The 24,525-nt window shown below is 41.6% G+C and overlaps 2 protein-coding genes across 5 annotated transcripts in view; one reads left to right on the forward strand and one right to left on the reverse strand.

The window, feature by feature from the left end:
* Window positions 1-18,586, forward strand: zzz3 (zinc finger, ZZ-type containing 3). 4 transcript variants are annotated; one of them, XM_066692539.1, is made up of 12 exons: window positions 1-89; window positions 8,421-9,997; window positions 12,266-12,404; window positions 12,749-12,893; window positions 13,106-13,230; window positions 14,631-14,705; window positions 14,911-15,012; window positions 15,249-15,344; window positions 15,528-15,677; window positions 16,536-16,667; window positions 16,938-17,038; window positions 17,160-18,586. In XM_066692539.1, exons 2-12 carry the CDS (start codon window positions 8,484-8,486, stop codon window positions 17,302-17,304), a joined length of 2,724 nt encoding a protein of 907 aa, XP_066548636.1. In that variant the 5' UTR covers window positions 1-89; window positions 8,421-8,483; the 3' UTR covers window positions 17,305-18,586. The 4 variants fall into 4 exon arrangements, with proteins under 4 accessions (XP_066548636.1, XP_066548639.1, XP_066548637.1 ...); XM_066692542.1 differs by having other exon boundaries at window positions 14,634-14,705; XM_066692540.1 differs by lacking the exon at window positions 1-89 and adding an exon at window positions 570-921.
* Window positions 18,587-19,743: 1,157 nt separating this feature from the next.
* ak5 (adenylate kinase 5) overlaps window positions 19,744-24,525 on the reverse strand; it is a 50,596-nt gene continuing 45,814 nt past the window's right edge. The window contains exons 11-14 of the mRNA XM_066692543.1: window positions 22,418-22,581; window positions 21,416-21,532; window positions 20,740-20,934; window positions 19,744-20,567 (exon numbers count right to left, since the gene is read on the reverse strand). Of these exons, the coding sequence (XP_066548640.1) occupies window positions 20,502-20,567; window positions 20,740-20,934; window positions 21,416-21,532; window positions 22,418-22,581 (542 nt within the window). The 3' untranslated portion in view covers window positions 19,744-20,501. The remainder of the gene's footprint in view (window positions 20,568-20,739; window positions 20,935-21,415; window positions 21,533-22,417; window positions 22,582-24,525) is intronic.

Below are 24,525 nucleotides of genomic sequence, written 5' to 3' on the forward strand. Positions count from 1 at the left end.
CGGCGGGATTGTGGGATTCGCAGCGCGCAGCCGGGGGACAGAAAACATGGCGGCGGCCGAGTGCGCTGCGAACCGTTTGCGGAAGTGAGGTAAGGGCGATTCTCGAGCTTTAAATGCCATTTTCACATTAAATAACTCCGTCGGCCGCCTCACACGCGTCTACGTGTAAAACTCGCACTTGAAGCGGACCCGGGGGCTCGGGAGAAGGGGCTCTGCACGACGGCTCTCGCAAACGTGTGTATGCTTTGGGAAAGTTGTTGCGCTGAACAATCGCCTACCCCCTCTCTCTCGCTCCCTGCGTGTCTCTCCCGTCTCTTTGCAGCAGTCATCGCGATCAGGCCATCTGGTCGCTAAACTGGGTTAGCGAAAAGGGCTGCAGCCTCCGCAGATGTATTTTCCAACTCCCCCCCCCCCCCCTTTTTCTATCGGGAGAGGCTGTTTTCCGATAAAATGTAGTTTGAAAGCGAGTTCCGCTGTGCAAGCCCACTAGCTAGCGGGAGTTACGCGAAAATGCATACTTGATTTGTGTCAATGTGGTGCATGCATCATGCAGCAGGGTGCGACCGAGCACCGCAGTTGTGCACGTTTCCATTACATTTGCTTTCTGAAGCCGTGCTTAATACGGTTGCGGGCACGGTTGGGTTGTGATAAAATGTGCTCTCGCCATCGAGAAAGTGGTCGATTTGTAGGAGGACTGGACTCTGCGGCGCGCCGTAGGAAGCGGTGGCTCTTGCACAAGTGTGACCGGGTAGGGTGTGCTCTCGGCTGGCTCAAATTCCATGCCAGTTCCCTGGATTTTCTCTCCGCCACAAAGGCCCTCTTCGAGAGAGATGAAAGGAAAATTGCTTGGGCTAGGCACGATCAGCGCAGGAGAGCTCAGAAGCTCCTCTGTGGACGTGAAGACGAATAACAAAAACATGTGTAGGTACCTATTGAGTCTTTGATCTGGCATCTGGAGCCAAAATGGGTTTTAGGCTCTTTGTGGTGGAGGAAGTTTGTAGTTCTTCCCCCAGCTATATTCCGTACTATTTATTTTTTGCTTTTAATGTAGTTCATAGGCTACAATACCATAGGCGGTATATGAGTGCGGGTGATAATGCATGGCTGGTGCAGGGTTTGGGGGGAAGCTGTAGGAGAAGCACATGTCAATTTAAAGTTCACGTTCACCACGCGCATTATTCAGGAAGTTGTATACACGTGCAATGTGTGTTCACTTTATAGTCTTGAAAAGATCAAATTAATCTACTTAAAATGTCTGGACGCCACCACGAATCCGCAGATCTTCATTATTGAACCTTACTTTTATGTTTAAGCATTTCCTAAAAACTTATTTCTCACCAATCGCCTATTCGCACTCTGAGAAGCGTGCAGGTTTGCAGGCGAGCTCCAGTCTGCCGCACCATCTACATGAACATCGATTTTAAGATCTCAGACTACTGTAAATCACCCTAAAATGACGACAGTGTATGTGTTTTATTGATTATTGTCGCTGGGCTTATTTTTTGAGTCAAGGGCTTCAATCAATCGCTTTGCGGATTTGGTATGAACACAGAAGTAGTGACACATGTTACTACTGAAACTCCCGGTTGGTTTGCTATGCACCTCCCTATGTTATCATTTTTTCCTTTTCAAAGATTTATTATGTTGGCCTGGCTTAAAGAATGGTAATATTAAACTATTCATGTTATATGGCCTTTGGACAAACCACACTTACTAGTGCTGCCCAAGCACTTTTCATTTCCCCGGAGAAGAAGAACAGATTGTAAAGTCTTTCAGGAGGGCTTGCTGTTTCCATGGATTTGTGCCTCGCCTCTTGTCTGGGCAAATACCTAGTGAAGATGATCCGAGCATATGGATAAGAGGGTCATGCCCATTGATGCGTGCCGGTCACTCATGCCACAGATCAGTAAACTCCTCTGTTATTGGCTGCGTAGAACAATGAAGTGTTCAGTTGGTGTCCAGGCGGGCTGTGCATGCCTCTCCACTGCAGTTTATTGTGCTTTCAGTCAGGGTGACAGTTTGCAGTTTTCAGTATCTTAATAAGCAGACATATGCTATGTGCCCTTTTCATTGGAGAAATAGGATTTATTAAAAACGTGCATTAAAGTGCTTAGTTTGTGCATTTAAAAGTGGAGGGAAAATGTAAACCTCAGATTGTTTACTAATATAAGTCAGTGGTCATTTTGATATCTGTATTCCTTGTTATTTAATTTCTTACCTAGTGTGTAAGAGGTCTAACTACCCAGCCTGCTCCTCCTCTTTTCACCGTAGGATGTTCATCTGCAGTTGGTGATGAGGGCAGAGTTCTGGATTTGTAGCCTTGCTGAGAGCTTACTAGACGGGGGTTGTAGTGGCACTTTGTATCAATCAAACACACAGGATTCAGGTTTTCACTAAGAAGCTAATCAAAAGTGTGCAGCTTCATTCTTTAGTATTTGAGCATTTTTGACGAAGGTGGATTTATTGTTCATACAAAGGTTTCTTGTGTGTTTCATGCTCCTTTTTGGGTAATATCACCTGTTGCTCTTCAGAGTTTGTAAATTGCAACTGGAACTTGGTTTGTAGTAGGAACTAGTTCACTTCACTTCATCCTTGCCATTATTAGTTGTAGCCTTACAACTATTAGAGTTAAAATGTCAGAACAATAATGTAGAGGTGCACTGTGCTCACTGCACTGTGATGACCAGACTGAAGCCGTGAAGCCCAACTCACCTGAAATGCCAGGCACCAGATTTGCCTACTTCTTGTTTTACATGCCTTACTTGCCTTTTTATTTGCTTAGAGGAGTTATTTCATGTGAGGGAGCTTCCAAAGCAGCTTTCACATACCCCCCCCCCCCCACCTTCCTTTTTATTTTCCATTTCCAATCAGTAGAGTAAAGCTGATGTTAGTCTTCTAGGTCACTGGCACTGACCTGTGACACTTGAGTGGTATTTAATCCAGTAGTGTGTGTGATGCTCTAGTAGTTGCAGGTTTCCTAGTAACACCGTGGCAGATAGTATGGAATAGAATTGCGTTTAGCTGTACTTTTATTTTTCTTCTAGGTTTTTGTGCTGGATTTATTCATGCTCAGAAAGTATGGAAGAGATCTGTAGCATTCACTGATGTGCATGCTGTCTAAACCTCAGAAGGAGATAAGATGGATTATTGTGTCAGTGCATTATGAACATTTCAATGTGCGTTCAGTACACAACAAGGAAGAGTGCCCGGTTTTAATTTCCCAGCCAGTGTGATATTCTGTAAACACATTTGTGTAGGTGATTGATGCTTCTTCATTGAGCATACACTCTTTACTGACCTATAGAGAGAATAATGCTATTGGCACAAATACATGCATCATCACAGCTAAGACACTATTGGTCTTGAATTGAAGGGGTTTCCATTGTGGTCTGTCTTAGCTATGGTCATCTGAATGCTGTATTTGCTCTAGTTTACTGCCTCAATCTCTGTATTGTTTATATGTATGTATATATACACACTCTTTTTAGTATGCATCATCCGATCAGGACACATTAGCTTCCAGTTGATACCTTTCCTGCTGAAATTTTGGGAAAGTAAAGATGCATGATATACTGTAGTGACCACTATTTCAGTCTCTAAATTTATATTCACAATGCCAACACAAAGCACAAAGTGGGAGTTTTAAATTTCAAAGCTTATAAATAGTTTGAAGAAAATAACATACTAATGTTTCTATCTTACACATTATAGACATTTCTAGGGTGCTTTTGTTTACCATTCTGGTAATTGAAGTATATACAACTGTTAATTTGTCATTCATTTCAATGATAGATCTGCTTTCTCCGGATACATTTTCCGGACTGTGTATGTATTATTTTACATCAGTGCTGGTATAATAGTCTCTATTTTAAGGGAAAATCCAAAATGTTTTCATAAGCAAAACAAAATCCAGTCTAGAGCCATATCTGTTACATTCCTAGGAGGCAGTCACCAGCTGTTTTAGCAATTTTTCAGTGTTTATATAAGCCTCTTAAGTTTTACAAAGAAGTCAATGTTAACATAATATACATAAGTAATCTAACTTCTATGCATTCATATGCTAAACATTTTTTGATTTGAAATTACATTTTAGTTATTACTGTTTTTTGGCTCTGATATTTCTTAATTTGCACTATACAATTCTCCCAAAAACATATTGTTGAGGTTTGCTGCACTACCTCCAGGTTGTGATTTGTAAAAGACTATTTCAAAACGGGAGACTAATGTTACGCTTGGTAGATCGATGTCGTCTTGGGCTATTAAGTTATGGCATTGGTCCCGTCCACAAAAAGGAGGTCCCTGTCCCTTTAAACCAGGGGTTCCTAATATCTGGTGATGGAGGGCTAATTTCCAGAGGTTGCATGGGATGTGGATGCCACAGTAGAAAATGAACCACAGATGAAAACGAAATGTGTCCCAATTCATACTTTTTTATTTCATATACATTTCTGTTAGGGAACATTTATGAACTTGAATTATTTTATTTCCCCACAAATTACATTTGCAATTTGTAACAGAAAATGTTCAGAAAGTGTACAAATATAGTAAAGGTTCAGAAAACGGGGGGTTGAAGGTTGGCTTTGGAGGGCCGCACTTTAGGAACCCTTGCTTTAAACTCTATAGTGGCATTAAGTCTGCTTTTTGGCTTTACACAATGCTTCTCGGGTGCTGTGTATAGCTGAGTCAGTGGTGTGAGGATTGGGACTGAGGTAGAGGAAGTGAAGCAGGTAAGTGTATTAAAAGAGCTCAGAGCACAACAGCAACCTGATCCTCCTGTCATGTTCCTTTCATTCATTATTTGTCATACTGGTGATTATTGTACCACAGCAGGCTGGCCTGGAAGGGGTAATCCTTTTAATGTTGTCTACAGTAATACTGCTTTCCTTTGCTTATTTAGAAAAACGTGTTGTGTTAGAAGCAAAACAAACTGATTGGCAAAACTGGCAATGAGACAAATGCGATTACCAATTATATAAATGGTTAAAAGGTTGCAATTACAAATGGGTAAAGATTATTAGTGAATAATAAAATAGACAATCAGCCTAGAAATAACAAACCCCAATTATCAATAAATTGCTAGATTAGAGGCAAAACAGACATTGACATGGATGCAGTTATCAAAGACAACAACAGTTATAGATGGTTAGATTACATAACTGAACTAACACTGGGATATCAGTAACAAACACCTATAGTCACAAAGGTACTATAAATAGTCAATTGAACATTCACGATTTATATAGAGATATATTTTAATTAAAAGGCATTTTGACTGTTCCATTTTAATTTTCTCAAATCGGAGGTGGTTGCCAAAAAGTATACCTGTGTTCTTTTGAGTATTCTAACCTTTTGATGCTTTTGTTTTGTGTTATTAATGAGCATTTGGGAATTAATATATTCTCAACTGTTAAAAAAAGAAAAGAAAAAAAAGCGAACAAAGAAAAAAGTAAAGCACTTAAAAGGCAATTAATAATTCCCTTTTTCCCCCTGATGTAACATACTTTATTTAGCCTCCTTAACAGTGAGCTGCTATGTTATGGAGGTGGCAGTATGCCTCACAAGTCACAGCTGGAGACTTAAGTAGTTTTCAACAAAAAAATGGAAAAAGTTCAATTAGTAAAACAATTTTGAATCTGCAGTGGGAAGCGTAATTTAATTCCAGGCAGTTTGCATGAAACCCTATATAGGATTAAGTACTTCAGTTGTCTGTATCTGGGGAGACTATATATAAATCGATGTAGTACAGTTTATTGATTTATTATTATTTTCCCCCCAGATACTTTTCACAAGTGTCCATTACAATCAGTCTTTGCTTTACAGTAACACAAGCACTTAAAGGGGTTCAAAGCAGTAATCATTTGTTTAATCTCTTGATTGTGTTCAGAACTCTCAAAATGTGAAGTATTGATGACGATAAATAGTTTTAAAGCAATTCAATATCCTGTAATCACTGTTTACCTTGTTTCAGAACATGTTTTTCCCCCCCAGCAAAGTGACAAAAAACCCTCTGGCCACATGGATATACAAATGTATACATGAGAGCTGCCTCATTATCCATTATTGGGGAATTTATTGTTTTCCGTAGCTTTTCTGTAGGTGGCATTTGGGCTGGAAGAATAGCGTAGGCAGGTGGCATAGTTAGAAGCGGTCCCGTAGCGGCGGCACTGTCAGTAATTGGAGTGAGGGAGCAGGCCAGCTCGTCTCCGGTTCAGCAGCAGCTATGCATACTGCAGGTATTATTAAATCTGTGGCTCTGTCAATAAATGTGTGAGTGTCTGTTATGAATAAATGTTTGTCAAAGGGGGTAAAAATAAATTCATCAATATACATTCCTCCAAGGTCATTGTACAATATACGTTTGTGTGTGTATGTATATTATATATATATATGCAAAGATAAGGTTCAGTTTGCCCGTTTTATTTAGAAATTTGAGAGGTTTATCGTAACAGTCCCAAAAAATGGGCCTCAATAAACGATTACATTGTTGAATGTTTGTTTTTTAATTAGACATTTGTCAGTTTAAGTCCATTTGTTGTGTGATGCTTGATCTTTAAAAGAAAAAGTAAATCTGAGTACATTCCCGTCTCCTATAGGTGTACATTTTTGTACCTTCCTAATCTCCAAACTGTAAATAATTTCTGTGGCTCGTGTCATGCTTGGCAAATCTCTTCCAGCTGAGAGAAACCCAATTGTAAACACTCTTAACCACACACTCCCAAGAGGATCTTGTGTTGGTTAAGGTAAGCTTGAGGTTTTGCCTGACTGGTTGACTGATGTAATCTTCATACAGGGAACTGTTCACCAGAATTCAAATAAGTCTTGAGTTTTCTCACTACGATTGTATCAGATGCTGTGAATGGTGGAACTGAGTGCTTTGGCTCCTTTCAGATCCTTTTGTTGAGGAGCAGTGCTCATATAGGCTTATAGATGAGATTCCATAATACATTTTTAAACCAATATAAATATTCATTGCCTATGAATTCGATGGTATCAGTGTGTAGTAAGTGCTTCTTGTTGGATGGCAGGGCCGGTATTGAGACTGTTCTGTCAGGAGAGGACACCTGCTGTGGTGTTCGTACCCTTGGTGGTGATGGGTGTTATATATTCTTTCTCTTCAAAGCTGTGTTGCATTAGTATATGTCAGTGCTTCAGTAAATTTGCAGCATGTATTGTACTGGAATACCTGATAAGCTCAGAAAATGAGAAACACAGTAAGCATACTTAATTTTCTCCCCCTTTGAATGGTCCTACCGAATGTGGCTGCTGTGTAAGTTTTGACAGGCATTACCAGTCCACATCTATTATGTTTCTTGAAAAGCCAATATTTTTTTAAATCGCTGAAAGTCTAATCTAGAATAAAAGTATTTTCTTACAAACATTACGTAAGTATGACTGTAGGGTATGTTTATTTTCTATAAGTAATTCTGATTTTAGGAAAACCATACTAAAGTATTTTTTTAAGCATTTCATGTGGCCTTGCAATAAAACTCTTACACAAGTTAAGAGAGATCTTCACACTGTGCTTAGTTCCAGGTAAGAAGAGGCTTCAAACTATTCCTGTGAATGATTCTAAGAAACGTGCATTAAAACAATAATTCTTTCTTTTCCTTGTCACTACTTGTCTCTGGCCCCCCTTTGAGGAAAAAGCCTCCCATTGCCACTCGGATCAGAGACTCATAGTGATACTGGTCTAATGCATTCTGCTATCTATAGCCCATGGTGAACATGTAATGAGGCACTCAGGCCTCCACACACATTTCTCTTGGTTTTATGATCTCGTCAGTGCCTTCAGAAAATACGATTTATATATTTTATATTATATATAACTAGCCAAATAACCTATTGCTGTTGAATAACTTGCATGACCAGTTTAAGCACACCAAAGGAAGTCTCTCCAGTATAAAGATAAATCAATCAATGAACATGCATTTTTCATTGATAACTAAGAAGGTGTATAACGATTAATATGTGACTTTATGGGCTAGTTTCACAGACCTACATTTGCACTAATCATGAACTAATGTTATTTTATCAAGAGCCTACAGGAACTACTGAATTAACCAGAAACCATGTGATTTTGAAGGCCTGCTTACACCTGAGCTAATTTGGGATTCGTATTACAAGGGTGGTAGACACTTACCAAGCTATTTCAGCTAGTTCTAAAAAAATGAATATTGTACAGACATCTAGAATGTTTTTGTCACTTGGAAGTTTTGGGGTAGCATGTGTAGATAAATGGGGGGGGGGAAATACGCACAAACTATTGTACTGCATTCCAGGCTAAAAGGCAACACAAGGTGACCATTTTGAAAGGGGGTGTACATTTTATATAGGTATTATATCATTGTGTCTGTGCATAGAATGTAATTGCTTCTTCTCCTGATTACTGTATTGATCTACAGTTTCTCTGTATTTTGTAGGTACCGTTTAACTGCTGCTGAGGAGAGGACCATGATGAGGAGATTCTAGGGATTTGCCATAGTATGGCTGCTTCTCGATCCACACGTGTTACAAGATCATCAGTAGGGATAAATGGATTGGATGAAAACTTCTGTGGTCGAACCCTAAGAAACCGTAGTATTGCCCACCCTGAAGACTCCTTGCCCAACACTCCACAGAGAGCCCGATCTCCCAAGAAGAAGCAGGACTGCCAGCAGCTGCCAGCAAAGGGGAATAACTCTGGGAAACTTGACTTGAAGCAAACACAGGGTACCCGTGAGCCATGGATGAGTCCCAGGAAAAGAGGACTTTCCTGCTCTGAGAAAGATTTTCCCGATAAAACCGAAAACTGCGAGAGAAGGCCATCGAGAGAGGTATCCCCGGTTCTCAAGCGGATCAGACGCTGTTCGCGCCCGGGGGAGGTGAACAGTTCAGAAGAAGATTCTCCAGTCAAGCCTGAGAAACCTGCCTGTGATTCCAAGGAGACCGTTGGAGAAAACGATGAGGACTCTTCTGGCCCAAAACGAGCCAGACGCTGTCTTCTACTGGATGATTGTGACAAAGGGGAGATCAAAAAGGTAGATAGTCCAGCGGACAGAAACGATCAGTCTATGTTTTCTGATGAGGCCCACCAGATAACCAATGGGCTCAACGAACAAGACTTGGATGACGTTAAAAACTGTACTGCAGAAACCTTGAAACCAAACCAAGTTGGTTCCTGTGAATCCACTGAGGAAATCTGTACTGTCCCTGTTAGTACAAGGAACAAGTCTGTGTCACTGCTAAATGGCAGCAAGGTGGACTCTGCGCTAGACCCCGATGTGCCTTGTAGAAACTCGCATTCAGAGCAAACGGAGCCTGATGCTCAAAGAACAACAGAGAGCACCAGCTCCACCGTGGTCGAAAACGATCATTCACAACAGCCATCAGTGGTCTCTTCATTGGAGAACGCATCGTCAATCAGGGAGCCAGAGGAGGAGGTCGATGTGGTGGGGGACAGTGGTTGCTCGTCCAGAGAGTGTGTTGTTCAAAATACCAATGGTGGCCTATGTGCTGTACAGGACAACAAACCCATCTCAGGAGAACCCGAGCCACCTCTAGGGCTGGACTGCAGTCCTACGGAAGTGGCCTCTTTCATGGAACCTCAAGAACACAGATACACACTGAGAACGTCACCTAGAAGGGCTGCTGGCAGCAAGGGGAGCCCTCACAAACTCAGTTCTCCATCCAGGGACAACGGGCCGGTAAAGGAGGAGGACAAGGAGAGCACAGAGAGCAGGAACTTACCGTCTGACTCAAAAGCTGACGACGAACCTTGTGCAAAAACGGAAGAGGTTCCTTGTGCTGGGCAAGGCACCTCCAGCGACAATGCTAGTCAGTTTTCTGGGGACATGATGGCTAAATTAACAGGGGAGTCAGGGTTGTCAGACAGCAGACTTTTGAGATCCACCAAAGAGCTGGTGAGCAGCCATGCGGCCACCGAGGAAGATGAGGATGAGGAAGATCCTGACGTCTACTATTTTGAATCGGATCATTTGGCTTTGAAACACAACAAAGAGTATGTGTAGTCATGATAACTTACCGTGACTTTTGGTTTTGTTTATTTACACACACAATGTTCAGCTTTCACTCAAGCAAAATAGTTAGACTTTATGACTCGAACATTTAACTTATTCTAGCTTTTTTGGAAAGTGTTCTTACAATGGAGTGTTGTGGGAGGTTTCGGACCACATGGTCCTCACGCACAGGCTGAATCGGCACAGTGGGAAACTTATTTTGAGTGCAGCAAAGAGGTTTAAACTTGAAAGAATAACTGGATTAACTTGTGCTTCAATGATGGACTCTTTAAAGGTTTAGAAAAGCAGAACCTGAGCCGTGAACTTCATAATGACCCAGAGTCACATGATTAGAACTCATTCCTCTTGCCATAAGGTGCTTGTAAAAAAAATGCCAAAAGCAATGAAAAGGAAAATCTTCAGAGATTGCTCTTATATAAGCAGTCCATTTTAAATTAATTGGTATTAAATGCAACATGTCATGCCTTTTCCCCCCTCAACTGTCTGATGTGATGTCACATAGGCTATTTCCAGTGGTTACACCTTTACTACAGCCTACAGAAGGCATTTGAAGGGATCACGGTAAACTTTAGAATACAAATCACATTGATTTACAGGAAGAGGCTTCTTTTCTGTAATAGACTCGACATCTAGACATGCATTTCACACTTGAGGAGATGTTTTATAAAGCTCAAAATAGGAAGGGATTTCTGATTTAAAATGCACTGTGTATGCCCAGGAACATAGCCAAATGTTCTCTCTTGCTGTGAAGTTCAGATCTTTTTGGTATGTATTATGAATGTAATGCAGATGGGTTTTCTACTCCCCTGAAATCCCAGTAGCAGACCTTAGGTGCTCTGTACAGAATTCCAGGGCAACATACAGTTTGATTGAAATACATTTGCGTTGCATAAAAGGCACCTATGAAATCTTAGACATATCATATGGTTTCCTAACTGAATGTTGTTTTCTCCATGTTTGTGGTCTACATTCCCATGCACAGGGTCAGTTTTCTGTGAGGTGCAGATCCTACAGTGACCCTTCTTAATCCAAAATGGACATGTCTGCACAGAACACAGTACACAACTGTTAAAAAGTATTTAACAAATTACCGTTTTACTTGCTTGCACTATTCACCCTATAGTTTCCACTGCAATGGATCAGAAATGTTTGGTCTGTTCATATGGGAATGGGCTATAGATGTATTGAAGACAGAACAGAGCTTTCATTGCATTCGTTTTTAATGTTAGTCTCGCACCATCTAGATTAAATTCCCCAGTATTCGTCTGCCTGCAGGTGAATAACATCCTTTTTTATAATAGAGGGTTTTTAAGCCCAGTAGATGGCGTTAAAACACAGATCCCTTGGCACTTTGCCTGGCAGCTTGCCATTTCAGTTAATGAAAACAAAGCTAGTTTGGCCGGATATATAGGTGGCTTAGTTAATAAACTACTTCATAGAAAAAAAAAAAAAAACGGAACATAGAATTAAATATGGTCTCATGTTTCACACAATGTATTATTAAATGCAAACAAAACTTAAATATATATTTCTTTTATTAGTTATATTTGTCACATTGTTTAGATCTAAAAAGCAAATATCACTTGCCTCCTTTATGATAAACTATTAGGTTTAATGCTTAGAACTGCATATTGGTTTAATAAAGGTTAATGCACAGGGAAACAAAAAACAGGGAATTTAACACTGTTTGGAAAAAGTGTTTATCTTTTTATCACATTTGTAAGGTTGATGCTGCCATTACAGCAAAACTTAAAGGAAAACCTTGTAGCTTTTGTGTAGAAAAAGTGTAGAAACAATAACCAAAATACTTGCATTCTATTCTTACCCTAGGTTTACCTGAGTGAGAGAAATGTGCTATGTATTATATGGATATACCAGTAGTCATTCGTGACTAGGGGTAATATTTCTTATTTCCTGGTCATTCTATTCTACACACGTTTGTTTATTTTCTAACCAAATGTGCTTTAGAAAGGTAATTTGTTTTCAACCAAGTAATTATCTTCTATATTCTGTTTTATCCAGGCAACCTTTGTTTATACTAAAATTGCATGTTGTTCCCAAGAAGTAATAAGTATATAAATTACATTGCTACCTTTTTCTGCGATGGCTTGTTTGACTCAAAGGGCAATTTAACATTCCAATGCCGTACTGAATAATGTATTATCCAGGTACTTAAAGTTTTATACATTTATCTGTTGTGTGTGAATATCAACAAATACCCTTAATAATGCATGTCCCTTCCCTTTTAGTTACCAGAGACTCCTCCAGACCATTGCTGTGCTGGAGGCTCAACGCACTCAAGCAGTCATGGACTTGGAGAGTCTGGCCCGGTGCCAGAAGGAAGCCCTCTCGAACCCGATTGGGTTTGTGGAGCAGCTGCAGAAGCAGGTACACAGGACGTCGGCACCGCCCCCTTTTTTATGACTGTTTATCGGATGGGACGTTAAACTCTGATCATCAAAGGTCCCGTTGCTCGATGTGAAACTGCTTACCAAGGGGAAATATCCATTTGGCAGTTTCTCAGTGTGGCTTTATGTTTTGACCTTGATATCGCCAAGGACAGTTGCGGCCTCTGAGGAAGCTCTGTGATGTTTTCTCCCCTGGGAGTATATCTGAGCAAGGTTCAGTTAGAGGTGTACAAATTGAAACAATGCCAGCAATCATATATGTATTTTTTTAATATTCATTATATTGTAGTATATTTATCGTTGGCTTGCCCCTCTGTCTGCCAGGAGAGCATGGGCTTGCCCTGCCCACAGAGAGTCGTCCAGCTGCCTGACATCGCATGGGACCAATATACCTCTGGCCTGGGAGACTTTGAGAGGGAGTTTCGAAAGAAGCGCAACACTAGGAGGTTAAAGCTCATATTTGACAAAGGTAAGGGTTCAAATGCACTCTACTGGATGTTAAAATTAAACCACAAATTACAATGGGAGGGATATGGTTTTGCATAGAAGGATTTATTTTAGGTTAAATTAAAAAGTAACGTGGCCTTTATTTGCTTTCCTCTCATGCTGCAAGGGATATAATACGAGCTTGTCTGTTTGATGTTATACATAGTCTCATCCGTTTTGGTTAATTGTTCACAGTGGGATTACCTTCTCGACCAAAAAGTCCTCTGGATTCCAAAAAGGAAGGAGAGACCTCTGCCATGTACTCGGCTCTGCCTTCGAGCGATGCCCCACAACACACTGCGTCGAGCAGCCGGTCACAGGTATTGTCTAGTAACTCTGTTTGTATAGACTTCAGATGGACAGGCTTAATAGCCACCTGTATTAAGGGGTTCATACATTAGTAGGAAATCATTAAAAATAGAACAAATGGCATGCTGTTGATAATAAATCCATTAGCCTGAAGAGAAGTATTTCAGTGTGCTATATATCAATGTGTGCTACCAGTGCACAATTATGGATGTGAAACCTTGTCACATAATGTTACATGACGACACAAAAGCATGGAAAGATGTAATGGTTGGAATAACAAGAGATGGAAAAAGTGGATCCAAGAACTAACAAAAATGTCACAGCATTGAAAGGGTGGAAATGTTAAAATGGCAATGGGGTGGCACAATGCAAGAGGAACAGATCAAAGATGGACAAAGGAAGCAATCGATTGGATACCAAGAGATGAAAAAGACCTAGAAGACGACCACATAAAAGATGGGAGGATTTTGCAGGTGTGACATGGAAAGCAAAGCTGTAGATAGGATCAAGTGGAAATGCCTTGGTGAGGCCTTCATCCAGCAGTGGATGGACATGGGCTGATGGAAATGATGTTGGTGGTGATATCTGTATATCTAGAAAGTATTTATATATAATTTAAGTATTTACTTATATTTTGCCGCAACACACTTGGTAGACTAAAAAGGCAGTGGGCCTTTGAAACTAGAACTGCTCCAATTTGTAAAGGTTTTTAAACAAATGGGGCTGACTGGAGTTGTATCCAAGGGTCAGGCTGTGATTCATGATGTTTTTCCATTCGTACCCAGTTTGCATATGGGTTTGTTTTGTCGCCCATACCTGAAGGCTGGCTGCTGTCTATGGAAACCTAAACAAAGCCACAGATCTGACGACGCTCGCTTGGCCCTGTCTCGGGATACTGTTGATTGCATTTGTTTTCTATCTGTTTGGGCCAACGTTGGCGACTGATGAGGACAGAGCGTGTTCTGCATTCAGAGATTAGAAGACATGCTGATCTCATGGGCTTTTTCTTTTCAGCATTGGTGACAATGAAGCTGTCCTGCCTGGAGTTAGAGCCGAGTTATTTAAGGGCAGTAATGTCTTATCTTCCTCAGCTGTCAAGATGAACGGTTTTCCGATCCAAGAGTTGTGTGCTGCTTATTCAACACCAAAGCCCTGTCCTGACAGCCTCAGCCCATCCTGGGCTTTGTGCTTCATTTGGAAGGGTTCAGGGTTCGAATATTTGAGTGAGAGGTTTAAATGTTAACATTTTAATGCATCAGGTGTGAACGATCAGAGCATGTCCTCTGTGCCAAGCAACAGTGTCTCCTCTGTGAAGTCTTGTAATGGTTTTCTTTTACGTTTCTGTTGGGATGTTGTTGCCTTGAACAAATCAAACGAATCAATAAAATCTGAAACCATCATATTTTCACAGCAGATGATAAGAGGGAGAATTTGTGATCAGAATAAACCGGACACATTTAACCAGCTCTGGACTGTGGAGGAACAGGTAGGTGGAGATGATACTGCTTATCAAAAGGACAGTGAATATTGAGAAATCTGTCCAGGGTTAGATTAGTTATTCCCATGTAATCATTATTTAAAAGTAACAGCACTACAGAACATTGAATTTGTCACCAATCTGATGGAAAATTAGTATGCAGGAATGGGCATATTCTTTAAGTATATCATTGTTTTTTGTTTTGTTTTATCAGAAAAAGCTGGAGCAGTTGCTCCTGAAGTTTCCTCCAGAAGAGGTGGAGTCTAAACGCTGGCAGAAAATAGCAGATGAACTGGGTAACAGAACGGCAAAGCAGGTATTCACTGGCTGTGTGTGTGTGTGTGTGTGTGTGTGTGTGTGTGTGTGTGGTTTACGAATAATATGAATACATCCACATGATGAACAAATTAGGGACATCATGCATAACAACCACAATGCTTTCCCCTGTAATCTGAAATGGCTTGTCCAGTGTCTGATAGAGATTGATTGGGGTTGGGTAATGTTGTGTAAAGACATCTGGCAACACTTAAGACGCCGTTTATTTCTTTGCAGGTTGCCAGCAGGGTGCAGAAATACTTTATAAAACTGACTAAAGCTGGTATCCCAGTACCAGGAAGGACTCCCAACTTGTGCATGTACAGCAAAAAGGTAAAAACGAGATGCTTCATTCCACTTCATCGTACCACTTCACATTTCTTTGCTGATCGGTCCATATCAGTTATATAAAATTAGTCTACTTTCATTGATGTCTGAGCCCTGTGCAGAAAAATGGTCGGTCAGTGGGGCGTCTGGTAGCAAATTGTTGTTGTTTAAGTGAAACTCGTGTTGCAGGCATCCAGCAAGAGACAGCACCACCTGAACAAACACCTGTACCGGCCCTCCACCTTCATGACCTCCTACGAGCCCCCCGTGTACATGGACGATGACGACGACAGGTCCAGCTATTGCAGCAACCAACAGGACGCGGCCGCTGAGGACTCGGTAGGTCTCCAAACTCGTAGAATGACAAAATATGAGGTTAAATATGTTAATGTATGTTTGGTGTATTCTGGATTTCAAACATTTAGTTACTTATCTATCATTTCAATCCTTAAGAATCCATTGTTTTGTAAGCTTTTGAATGGTTACATTTCTGTGTACTGAAGCTGCATGGTTTATGTTTGCAGCACGTACTTTGACATTTCAGTTCATATTCTGGTGCATCTAACCTTGAAGGACTTCTGTGCCACTGGATTAAAATGCAGCCGAGGTCTCGTGAGCCTCCGAGAGCGTGCATTTACAGGAGATACAGGAGCACTTAAAAGCAAAGGCACAGTGACCCCAGCACAGCAGAGCGCATTTCTGTCCATCAGAATAGCAGTCCCTTTAAATTTACATGATATCCAACAAACACGGGGTCAAATGCATGTACAAGCCTGTGGATTTCCGAATGCACCCGTGTGATATGAAAGCACCGGCCCGGCTCAGTGAGGGCCGCTGCGAGGGGCAGTAATGAGTGGCAGGGAGTCGGCCTGTGTGTCGGAGCAGCTGTAGCGGAGAGAAGTGTGTTTGTTTAGAGTGACCCTGGACGATTAGAGAGCTGTTTGAACTCGGTGCTGCTTGTTTGTTTTTCATGATGAGTTTTTCAAGCCCATTTACTCAGCCTGACTCCCTTTCCCCGACTGGTTGTGCCAATGTGTTATACAATATATAATGTCTATTGCCATGATTGGGGTGGGGAGCAGCTGTGTGGCAGAGCTGCTATGGCAAACCTGCACCACCAGAGGGAGCATTGCCTATGAGCCTGAGATTCAGCTCTAGTAGCAGGCAGTGTTGTTGAACGTGTTTTTCTCCCTGCAGGATGAAGAGAGCATCCCGGTGGAGTACAGGCATCTGCCGGAGTATAAAGAGCTGCTGCAGCTGAAGAAGATGAAGAAGCAGAAACTCCAGGAGATCCACGCGGAGAGCATTGTGCAGCACGTGGGGTTCAAGGTGGGCTTGTGGATCTCTCTCAATCCTCCACAGACCTCACTAAACACACAGCTGGGCGGCTGGCCTAGAATAAGACTGTACAGTGTGTGCCAGTGTGCTCTAAACGGGGTTTCATTTCTTAACAGCTTTGGAATGAAAGTCTAGTCTTCGTTAATTCTCAAATGAAATTAGCCTCTAATAGAATCACATTTCACGAGGTTTTATTTTTTTATTGTAACTGTTCCGTAATTGATTAATTGGCTCATCCTGTTCCTGTCTGCTGCGTTTCAGTGTGACAACTGTGGAGTGGATCCAATCCCCGGGGTGCGCTTGCACTGCCAGGATTGTCCACCGGAGAACTCGGTCGATCTGTGTGGCAACTGTTCAGACTGGTGAGCGAATATTAGTTCTCACGGATTACCCCCAATTTGATCATTCTAATTGCCATCTTCTATATTACATGTCTGGTTCACGATGCACAATGGCATATCATTGATGTATGTTTTATTACAGCTTACTTAAGACCGAAATCCACAAACCCGACCACCACCTGGAGCCGGTGTATCGAGCGGAGACGTTTCTAGACAGAGACTACTGCATGCCTCAGACTACAGGCTACAATTACCTGGATCCCAACTACTTCCCCGCCAACAGATGACAGGGGCAAAGCGGGCGAAATGAAGGCTTGACATCCTCTAACGGGAATTTGCAAACGGCTCCGTTGTCGACGTTCAGCGCTGGGATCGGGACGAGGCGGTGCTGCTGTCCCTGGGCTGCCCCCCCCCCCCCCACGCAGGACAGCCTCCGTGGGTGTCTAGGCCGAACCTCCCCTCTGTGGCCGTGGTAGCAGTAACAGGTCTCCAAAATAACACACCATAAAGGCACACCAACATTCCTTACTGAGAGAGCAAACGGCGCCTTTCGAAGCTTTCATCCTTAGCGCTGGTGAAGCCCTATGCGCTCAGCCGCCACCTGCGAGAGAGTAGCTGAGCTCCCAGCCGAGTAGACCTTCAGTGGAAGACGTTTCTCTGACAGGAGTCTTGGGTTCTTATCATACAACGGTAACATGATCTAGCTAGGTGTCTGTAGATAAGTATTTATAAATGAATCAGTGAGATCTCGCCATTATGTCATGAATTAGAAGATTTGGCACGGGGACAGACATTTTGATTCATACTAGGTTTTTAACCAATCACAGTGTTTGCTAATACAGTAATGTTCTTAAAACAAGTCAGTGGACCCTGCATTTGTCTCACTGTGGACCCTTCCTCACTAAAAGCTGCTTTATCATCATTTTGGTTGTTTTTATTTCCTTTTTTTTTGGTTTCTCCTTAAAATCTTTTCACTAAATTCATTCACTTACCAACACAGAAGCACTACACCAACAAAGGACAAGCAAGGAGTGTCTCTCACCAGATTTGGAAGGCATAGGAGTCACCGTGTTTTCTTTTCTCTCTCTGATGTGTACTGTTGTAATCATGTGCTGTGTACAATATATGGTGAAAAGAAGTAGCTAGTGGTAGTAACTGTGTAACATTGATTTCTGTCCCCACCTCCCAACTGAATTACACAGCCTTTCTGCCTCTGCGGTCGAGTTGTCATCGCAACTCATTCATGAAACTGCCTAATCATCAGTGTACTTAGGTTCCCTAATTTTGCAGTCTGCACAAGGTCCATAAAAGATTGTATTTTTATTATCTATTTAAAGAAAAAAAAACTAAAAAAAACTTAGTCACAAAGCAGTGAGCAGAGGTTCACCTGCATCCTTTTATACAAGTAGATTTTGTTGTGCTTCAGTTAGACCCATTTTTGTATGTTTTTTTCCTCATTTCCCCCCCCCCCCCCCGCTTCAATATCTGTGTATACAGTATGTTCTTAAATAATGTAAAATTGTCAGGAGAACTGTGGAAATAAAACTATGTGGAAATAGTCTTTCTATATGGCATGAGTCCCAGCCTTTTTTTCCCCTCCGTACTCCTTGACTCGGCGTGAGGGACGGCCTTTAGTTCTCACTGCACACGTGTTGTTGAGTCACAGAGTTGTGTATCCCTAGTGTATGACACTGCTGGAAAAATGAATGTTTCCATACCAAAAAATATCTATAATAGTGAGAACGATTCAGTCAGCTTCCACGTTCCCGAGGTTCACTTCAGTGTGGTTTAGTAACTGAGCAGAAGGATCTTAATCTAGCTACTGTTTTGTAACGTATTTAAACTTTTTTTTTTTTTTGGCGGTTTTAATTCCAACTGCTTTTGAAAGGTGAAACGCTGACACTGCCACTCGTCGGAGGTGGTGCGTAGTTTCTGAGACGAGCCGGGTCCTTGCTTCTTATGGTGCATGTTCATTTATGAAGAAGGAAACATTGTTTAATTCAGATGTGAAGACCATATCTGGATCCCTACTATAACAAATAATTCAGGTGTGAAATAGTTAAACTGTTAAACTTATTTATGTTTTACTGGATGAACACATACAAAGTAACTCAATGAAATAGGAATTTATTTTTTTTACAGTAATTTTAATCTGTATTTTGACCAATTTTTGTTTTGTTTTTTGTTTTGTACCTTTCTTACAGATTTTATGTAGATTGGGTGTTCATATACAATGCCACAATTAAAAACAAGTTTATTAAAGCAGACAAACTTGGTTTTGTTGTGTAACGCATTTGTCTGACATTCTAGTGGATTGTTTTGTTTACTGTAAGCCAAATCTTAAAACCGTTGAATATGCACACTTTCTTGCATAATAATAAAAAAAAAAAAAAAAGTATCAGTGTTTAGTGGGACCATTTTCTAGATATGGGTGTTGAATTTACTTTTAAACCTTTAAAGATGAGGTGGGTTATCTTTCGTCTACACCTTATGTATATTAACCTCTTTAAACATGTATTTCGCATGATGTTCTTTGGGAGAATATTGAAATGATTGAAATGTTTATTTTAAGACTGCAACAGTAAATCACGCTAATCAATGACCATCAAGGCAGAGCAGACATGATGCCCTGCATACACAATTACAGAACTGAAGAATAATCTCTGGATCCAACCGCAGAATGGTATCGCTACATTTTGTCCTTCCCTCATGAAATACTCTCCTCGTTTTAAAATAGGTAATAATTTTAATCATTATTCTTTTCAGTCGTTTGTGGAAATATACAATTCATACTGTAAAGATTTCAGCTATTCCAGTTCACTTACATCGAGTCGGTCACACACATGGATATATATATATATATATCTGTCATTTCATAAAGAAGTTTATATAACACAAAAAGTGTAAAGTTTACTTGTGACACTTAGCGCTGTTCATGCATCAAAACTGCAGCAAAGCTGGACTGGCAACAATTATCAACAGTTACCGATACTGGTGCCTAAAAGCAGTCTGACATAGTTTGACATTTGTGTTAGTCTTTGTGAAGCCACACTCGGACCCATTTTATTCAGTTCTCACTTGCGTGTTTGAAGCAGCGTGGTTGTGATGGATGCGATACTTGACACACATTAGGCGGCACTGATGCTCTTGTTTCGGGGGCAGTGGGAGGTGATGGCAGGGTTGGCTTAGTGATGAAGGAACCTTACGAATCGAATGACGATGACGACGACGACATTAACGGTCATTGTTTTCACCACTGTAGTGCAACACATCGCTGGAGTCTTGGTTAGAATGCGGAGTTCCTAGGAGTGAGCGCAGACATGCATTACTTTCCAAAATATGTGACACTAGTCTTCTGAAGCGTCGTTGGCTTGGGCGAGCAGCGGTGATCAGGTGCGTGGGTCCCCGTGTGGACGGTGCCCGCGTGGCGGCTCTCGGACGGCCTTCCTCCCGGAGGCGGCACTGCTCTGTCTGAGCCGGACCTCTAGTGGGAGTCCAGCACCTGGCACACCTGCTGGAACACTTCCTCGGGGTGCTTCTCCGCGTTGATCTGAAACGAGCGCAAATCACTTCACAATAAGAGCCTCTTCTTTCCAGCCACTGCCTTACAGTTTTATTTACCCTTTTTCTTGAGCTGCTTGCAGATACCAATCCTCAATAAATACACACATCTGCAGGTCCTTAGGGGCGAGTGTTTAGGTGCTCGTGAGAGATGGCCTAACCTTGTGTAAAAGTCTCCGCTGCTCGTAGAAGGCGGCGACGGTCTCCATGCTGCTGCCACTGATGCTCTCCAGTCTCCGGCGGATGGCGTCTCTGCCGTCGTCGGGGCGGGGGCTGGACTGGGGCCGGTGCTGCAGCCGCGTGGACATAGTCTCGGCTGAGCAGTCCATCACCAGGACGAGGCTGGGGGGTGCAATCTGCGGGGGACACATACTAGAGGCCTGAGCCTAACCTGCCCGTATTGTGTGGCATGTTCAGTAACATACATGTAAAACCGTAATCTCCTCGCTTTCATACGACAGTCTTGTATTTTAATGAGAGAATCTGAACTTGATTAAGAAGCTTTGGTCAAGCAGATCAACTTATTTTTCTTCTTCATGCAGTTTAGCATCTTCACCACTGGGTGCCACTGTTGTCCATACTAACATGAGGTGCTCCTGAAAAACTGCATCTATGGATGGGTCTTGACAAACCTCTTCAGCAGGATGTTAACAAATTAACTCTCGTAAAACAATATTCTTCCTCAGAGAATTTGAAGAGCTATAATTTGAATATAAATGCATGAACTAAATTGAACTTTACTCTGTACATGCACAGGAGTAGCATTTGTGTCATTAGCCACTCTCGAGTTCCATTGCCTCCTTGGTTGTGTATTTGGAGAGGCTGGTCTGTACTCACCTTGGCTTCAAACTCCTCTCCCTGCTTCACATCTCGTGGAAAGCCGTCCATCACGAAGCCCTTGGTGCTGTCCAGACTAGCAGCCATGGCTTCCCTCACCAGCTCCAGCAGCAGCTCCTGGGAGGAGAGGGAAGTCCAGCACATCGGTGAGGTTTCTCAACATTTCCATTGGGAACCTTGATCACGTGACCAAGCTCACTTTAAACCTGTCCAAACTAAGAGGACTTCCCAACACTCTCTTCAGATCAGACATGGTGCTGGTGACAGACTCAGTGAGAGGAGAATGATGCTGGTAGGATCAGCCATCTCATAAGAGCACATACAGTATTAATAATAACCTTCAATTATGATCTCAAATGCAGTCTACTACAAAATGCAGAGCGAACACTGTCCTTTTCAATTGTTATTGAATTAATCTTCCCTTGGGGCTTACAGCTGCTGGATAATGAGCACCAATGCATGTTGAGAGGAGGAAAGAAAAAACAGCCTCACAAATAAAAAACATGAATTGAAAAACAATCGGCATTACTACAGAAGAAATAAAGACACACATGCTTTCTTAAACGGGCAGAAAACGGTGTCATTGTTTCATAGCGGGAAGATATTAATGTATAGGCTCATATTTGTTTTATCTGTCGCATTAGAAGACCCTCCAAGAAGTGAAAGCTAGAGGAAAATGACTACAGTTTCCTGGAGGGGAAAAGACACAATAGAAGAAGCTGCCTCAAATCTCACACTTTATTGGATTTACTGCCTGTGAATGTCCTAGCCTACACACTGACATTAAATAAACATATCGTACCGTCTTCTCAAAGCTTTACAAGAACCACAAGAGTAAAACAGGTACAAATTCTGTTAGAAATGTATTTCCCTAATTGTATAGTGAATTAGAACCAAAATCTCAATTTATATATGAAAATGATTCACTTTCGAGCTCCACTGCCTCCTAGGCCCAGTCAGTACTGGCCTGGGTGAGAGCAATGGGACGTTTCGGTGTCTTACCATGGGCAGCAGCTCTCCACGTTCAACGATGTCCTTGAGGAAGCAGCTCCGCTCTGAGTCCGCCTGCAGCTCGCCTCGCAGGAGGTCCCCCACGGACAGTGACGTGAGGCCGTACTTCTCCGCTATCTTCTCACACTGCGTGCCCTTCCCCGAGCCGGGCCCACCTGAGCGGCGGCACACAGAGACACCGGTTAGTCCAGGAGGACTGTCTAGGACTCAGGTAGGTGAACTGGGAAATACCATCCCCCTTCAAAACTGAATAACGGAGCTGCTTCTGTTTAATATTTTTGCACCCAATAATGTCACATATGAGAATCCATCCAATGGTGATCCAGCAGTGATTCAGGACATTTCTATACGTATTATCTTGAGTATAAATGTCAACCCGTGGATAGGATTATTAATATTGAAACCACTCCTGGACCAAACAATTTGTGGTAATAAACTATAATTATACATTTATAGAAGATATATTTGTCTCTTTTTGAATAATTGTGTGAGATGACATCTCTACAGAATAAGAGATACCCTTCCACAGGACAGGCTAACTTACAGCCGTACCATTATAAGAGCCTTGCAAGAAAGCCACTTAATTGAATAGATTTATACAGAGAAGGATTAGCTGTGGGTAATGTGGCTCAGATAACAGCACTGGCTCTGTTCTGAGAAAAGACGAGATCAGTAAGAAGTAACCACTTTTTTAGTTATTTCTAAATCTCCACCTGTATAAAAACTGGAAAGCAGGGTTCACGTGTCTATACAGCACATAATTAGATCAAGAAAGTAGTGGAGCGCTCTTGAATTGAAAACCAGAAACTCCTGTGACACCCATCACTAAAGAGGTTTCACTTAATATGCCATTAACCTACATACAAAACATTTGGCCAGGTTAAATTTAAAAAAAAAATCTGCCGTTTCTATGAAGCACAAATCCATTATAGGCACCACAATACAGTCTGTACTTTTTCACGGTTTCACTTTGGCTGCTAATTCGGCTATATGAACAGATCTCTAATTGTGCTCTGAATTTATCACTTTGTGCTCAATTTTTTTTGTCCTGGTAATTAAGAAACAATTCAAAGAGTCAGTCACTCTCCTGCGGATCGCTTTAAATGCACAAGTACTTTAGGGACAACACATTGTGAAGAGATGAAATCAGGTGGGAACATCAGCCCACAACATCTAGACCGTTTATTGCATTCTTCCACACTCTCTGTGGAAAGAAGTGCTTTATAAGCTCTTATGAATAAACAGACATCTGGGGTTTAGCGTCAGGTGTTGAGAATAAGAAAAAAACATATATATTAAGCGCTGCCAGTACACTGTCAAGCAGTAGACATTCAAAGCCCACACTGTACTTTTATATGCTTGGAAAGAACAACGTCTGCGGCGCCAGTCTGTGAGGCTCGGCTGGAAATCTACTTTAGAGGAATTCTCTTCATTTAAGAGTCAGTGGGAGAAATTCAATTGTGCTTAAATCTGGGTGATGGGATGGTGTGATTCAATGTCATCCTCACTGTCACTCTTAAATGAAAGACAAACGTTTAAAAAAAAAAAAGAAAACCAAGTAACAAGCAGCAGGTGGAAAATTTCTAAATAAATCGCCAGAATCTGCAAACTGAAACACACCAAGACAGCTGCCTTTAGTTTAGCAGATATGTCTTTCCATATCACACAATCGGCCCTTTTGGTACACAAACCCACAAATTCAACAGGAACAAAATCTTAGGGTACATAATCTACAAGCACAGATTTTGACAAGAAAAATAAACCGTACATATACAGTTAGGTCCATAAATATTTGGACAGAGACACAATTGTCATCATTTTGGCTCTGTACGCCACCACAATGGATTTGAAAGGAAACAATCAAGGGTCCAAATTACATCCAAACTGGTTGAACGGTGTAGGAATTAAACCCATTTTTATATGTGGTCCCCCCGATTTTAGGGGCTCAAAAGTATTTGGACAAACTTACATAATCATTAATTAAACTGAGTTTCAATACTTGGTTACAAATCCCTTGCAGTCAATGACTGCCTGAAGTCTGGAACCCATAGACGTCACCAGATGCTGGGTTTCTTCCCTGGTGATGCTCTGCCAGGCCT

The sequence above is a fragment of the Amia ocellicauda genome, chromosome 19 (genome assembly GCF_036373705.1).
Source record: "Amia ocellicauda isolate fAmiCal2 chromosome 19, fAmiCal2.hap1, whole genome shotgun sequence".
NCBI classification, from domain to species: Eukaryota; Metazoa; Chordata; class Actinopteri; order Amiiformes; family Amiidae; genus Amia; species Amia ocellicauda.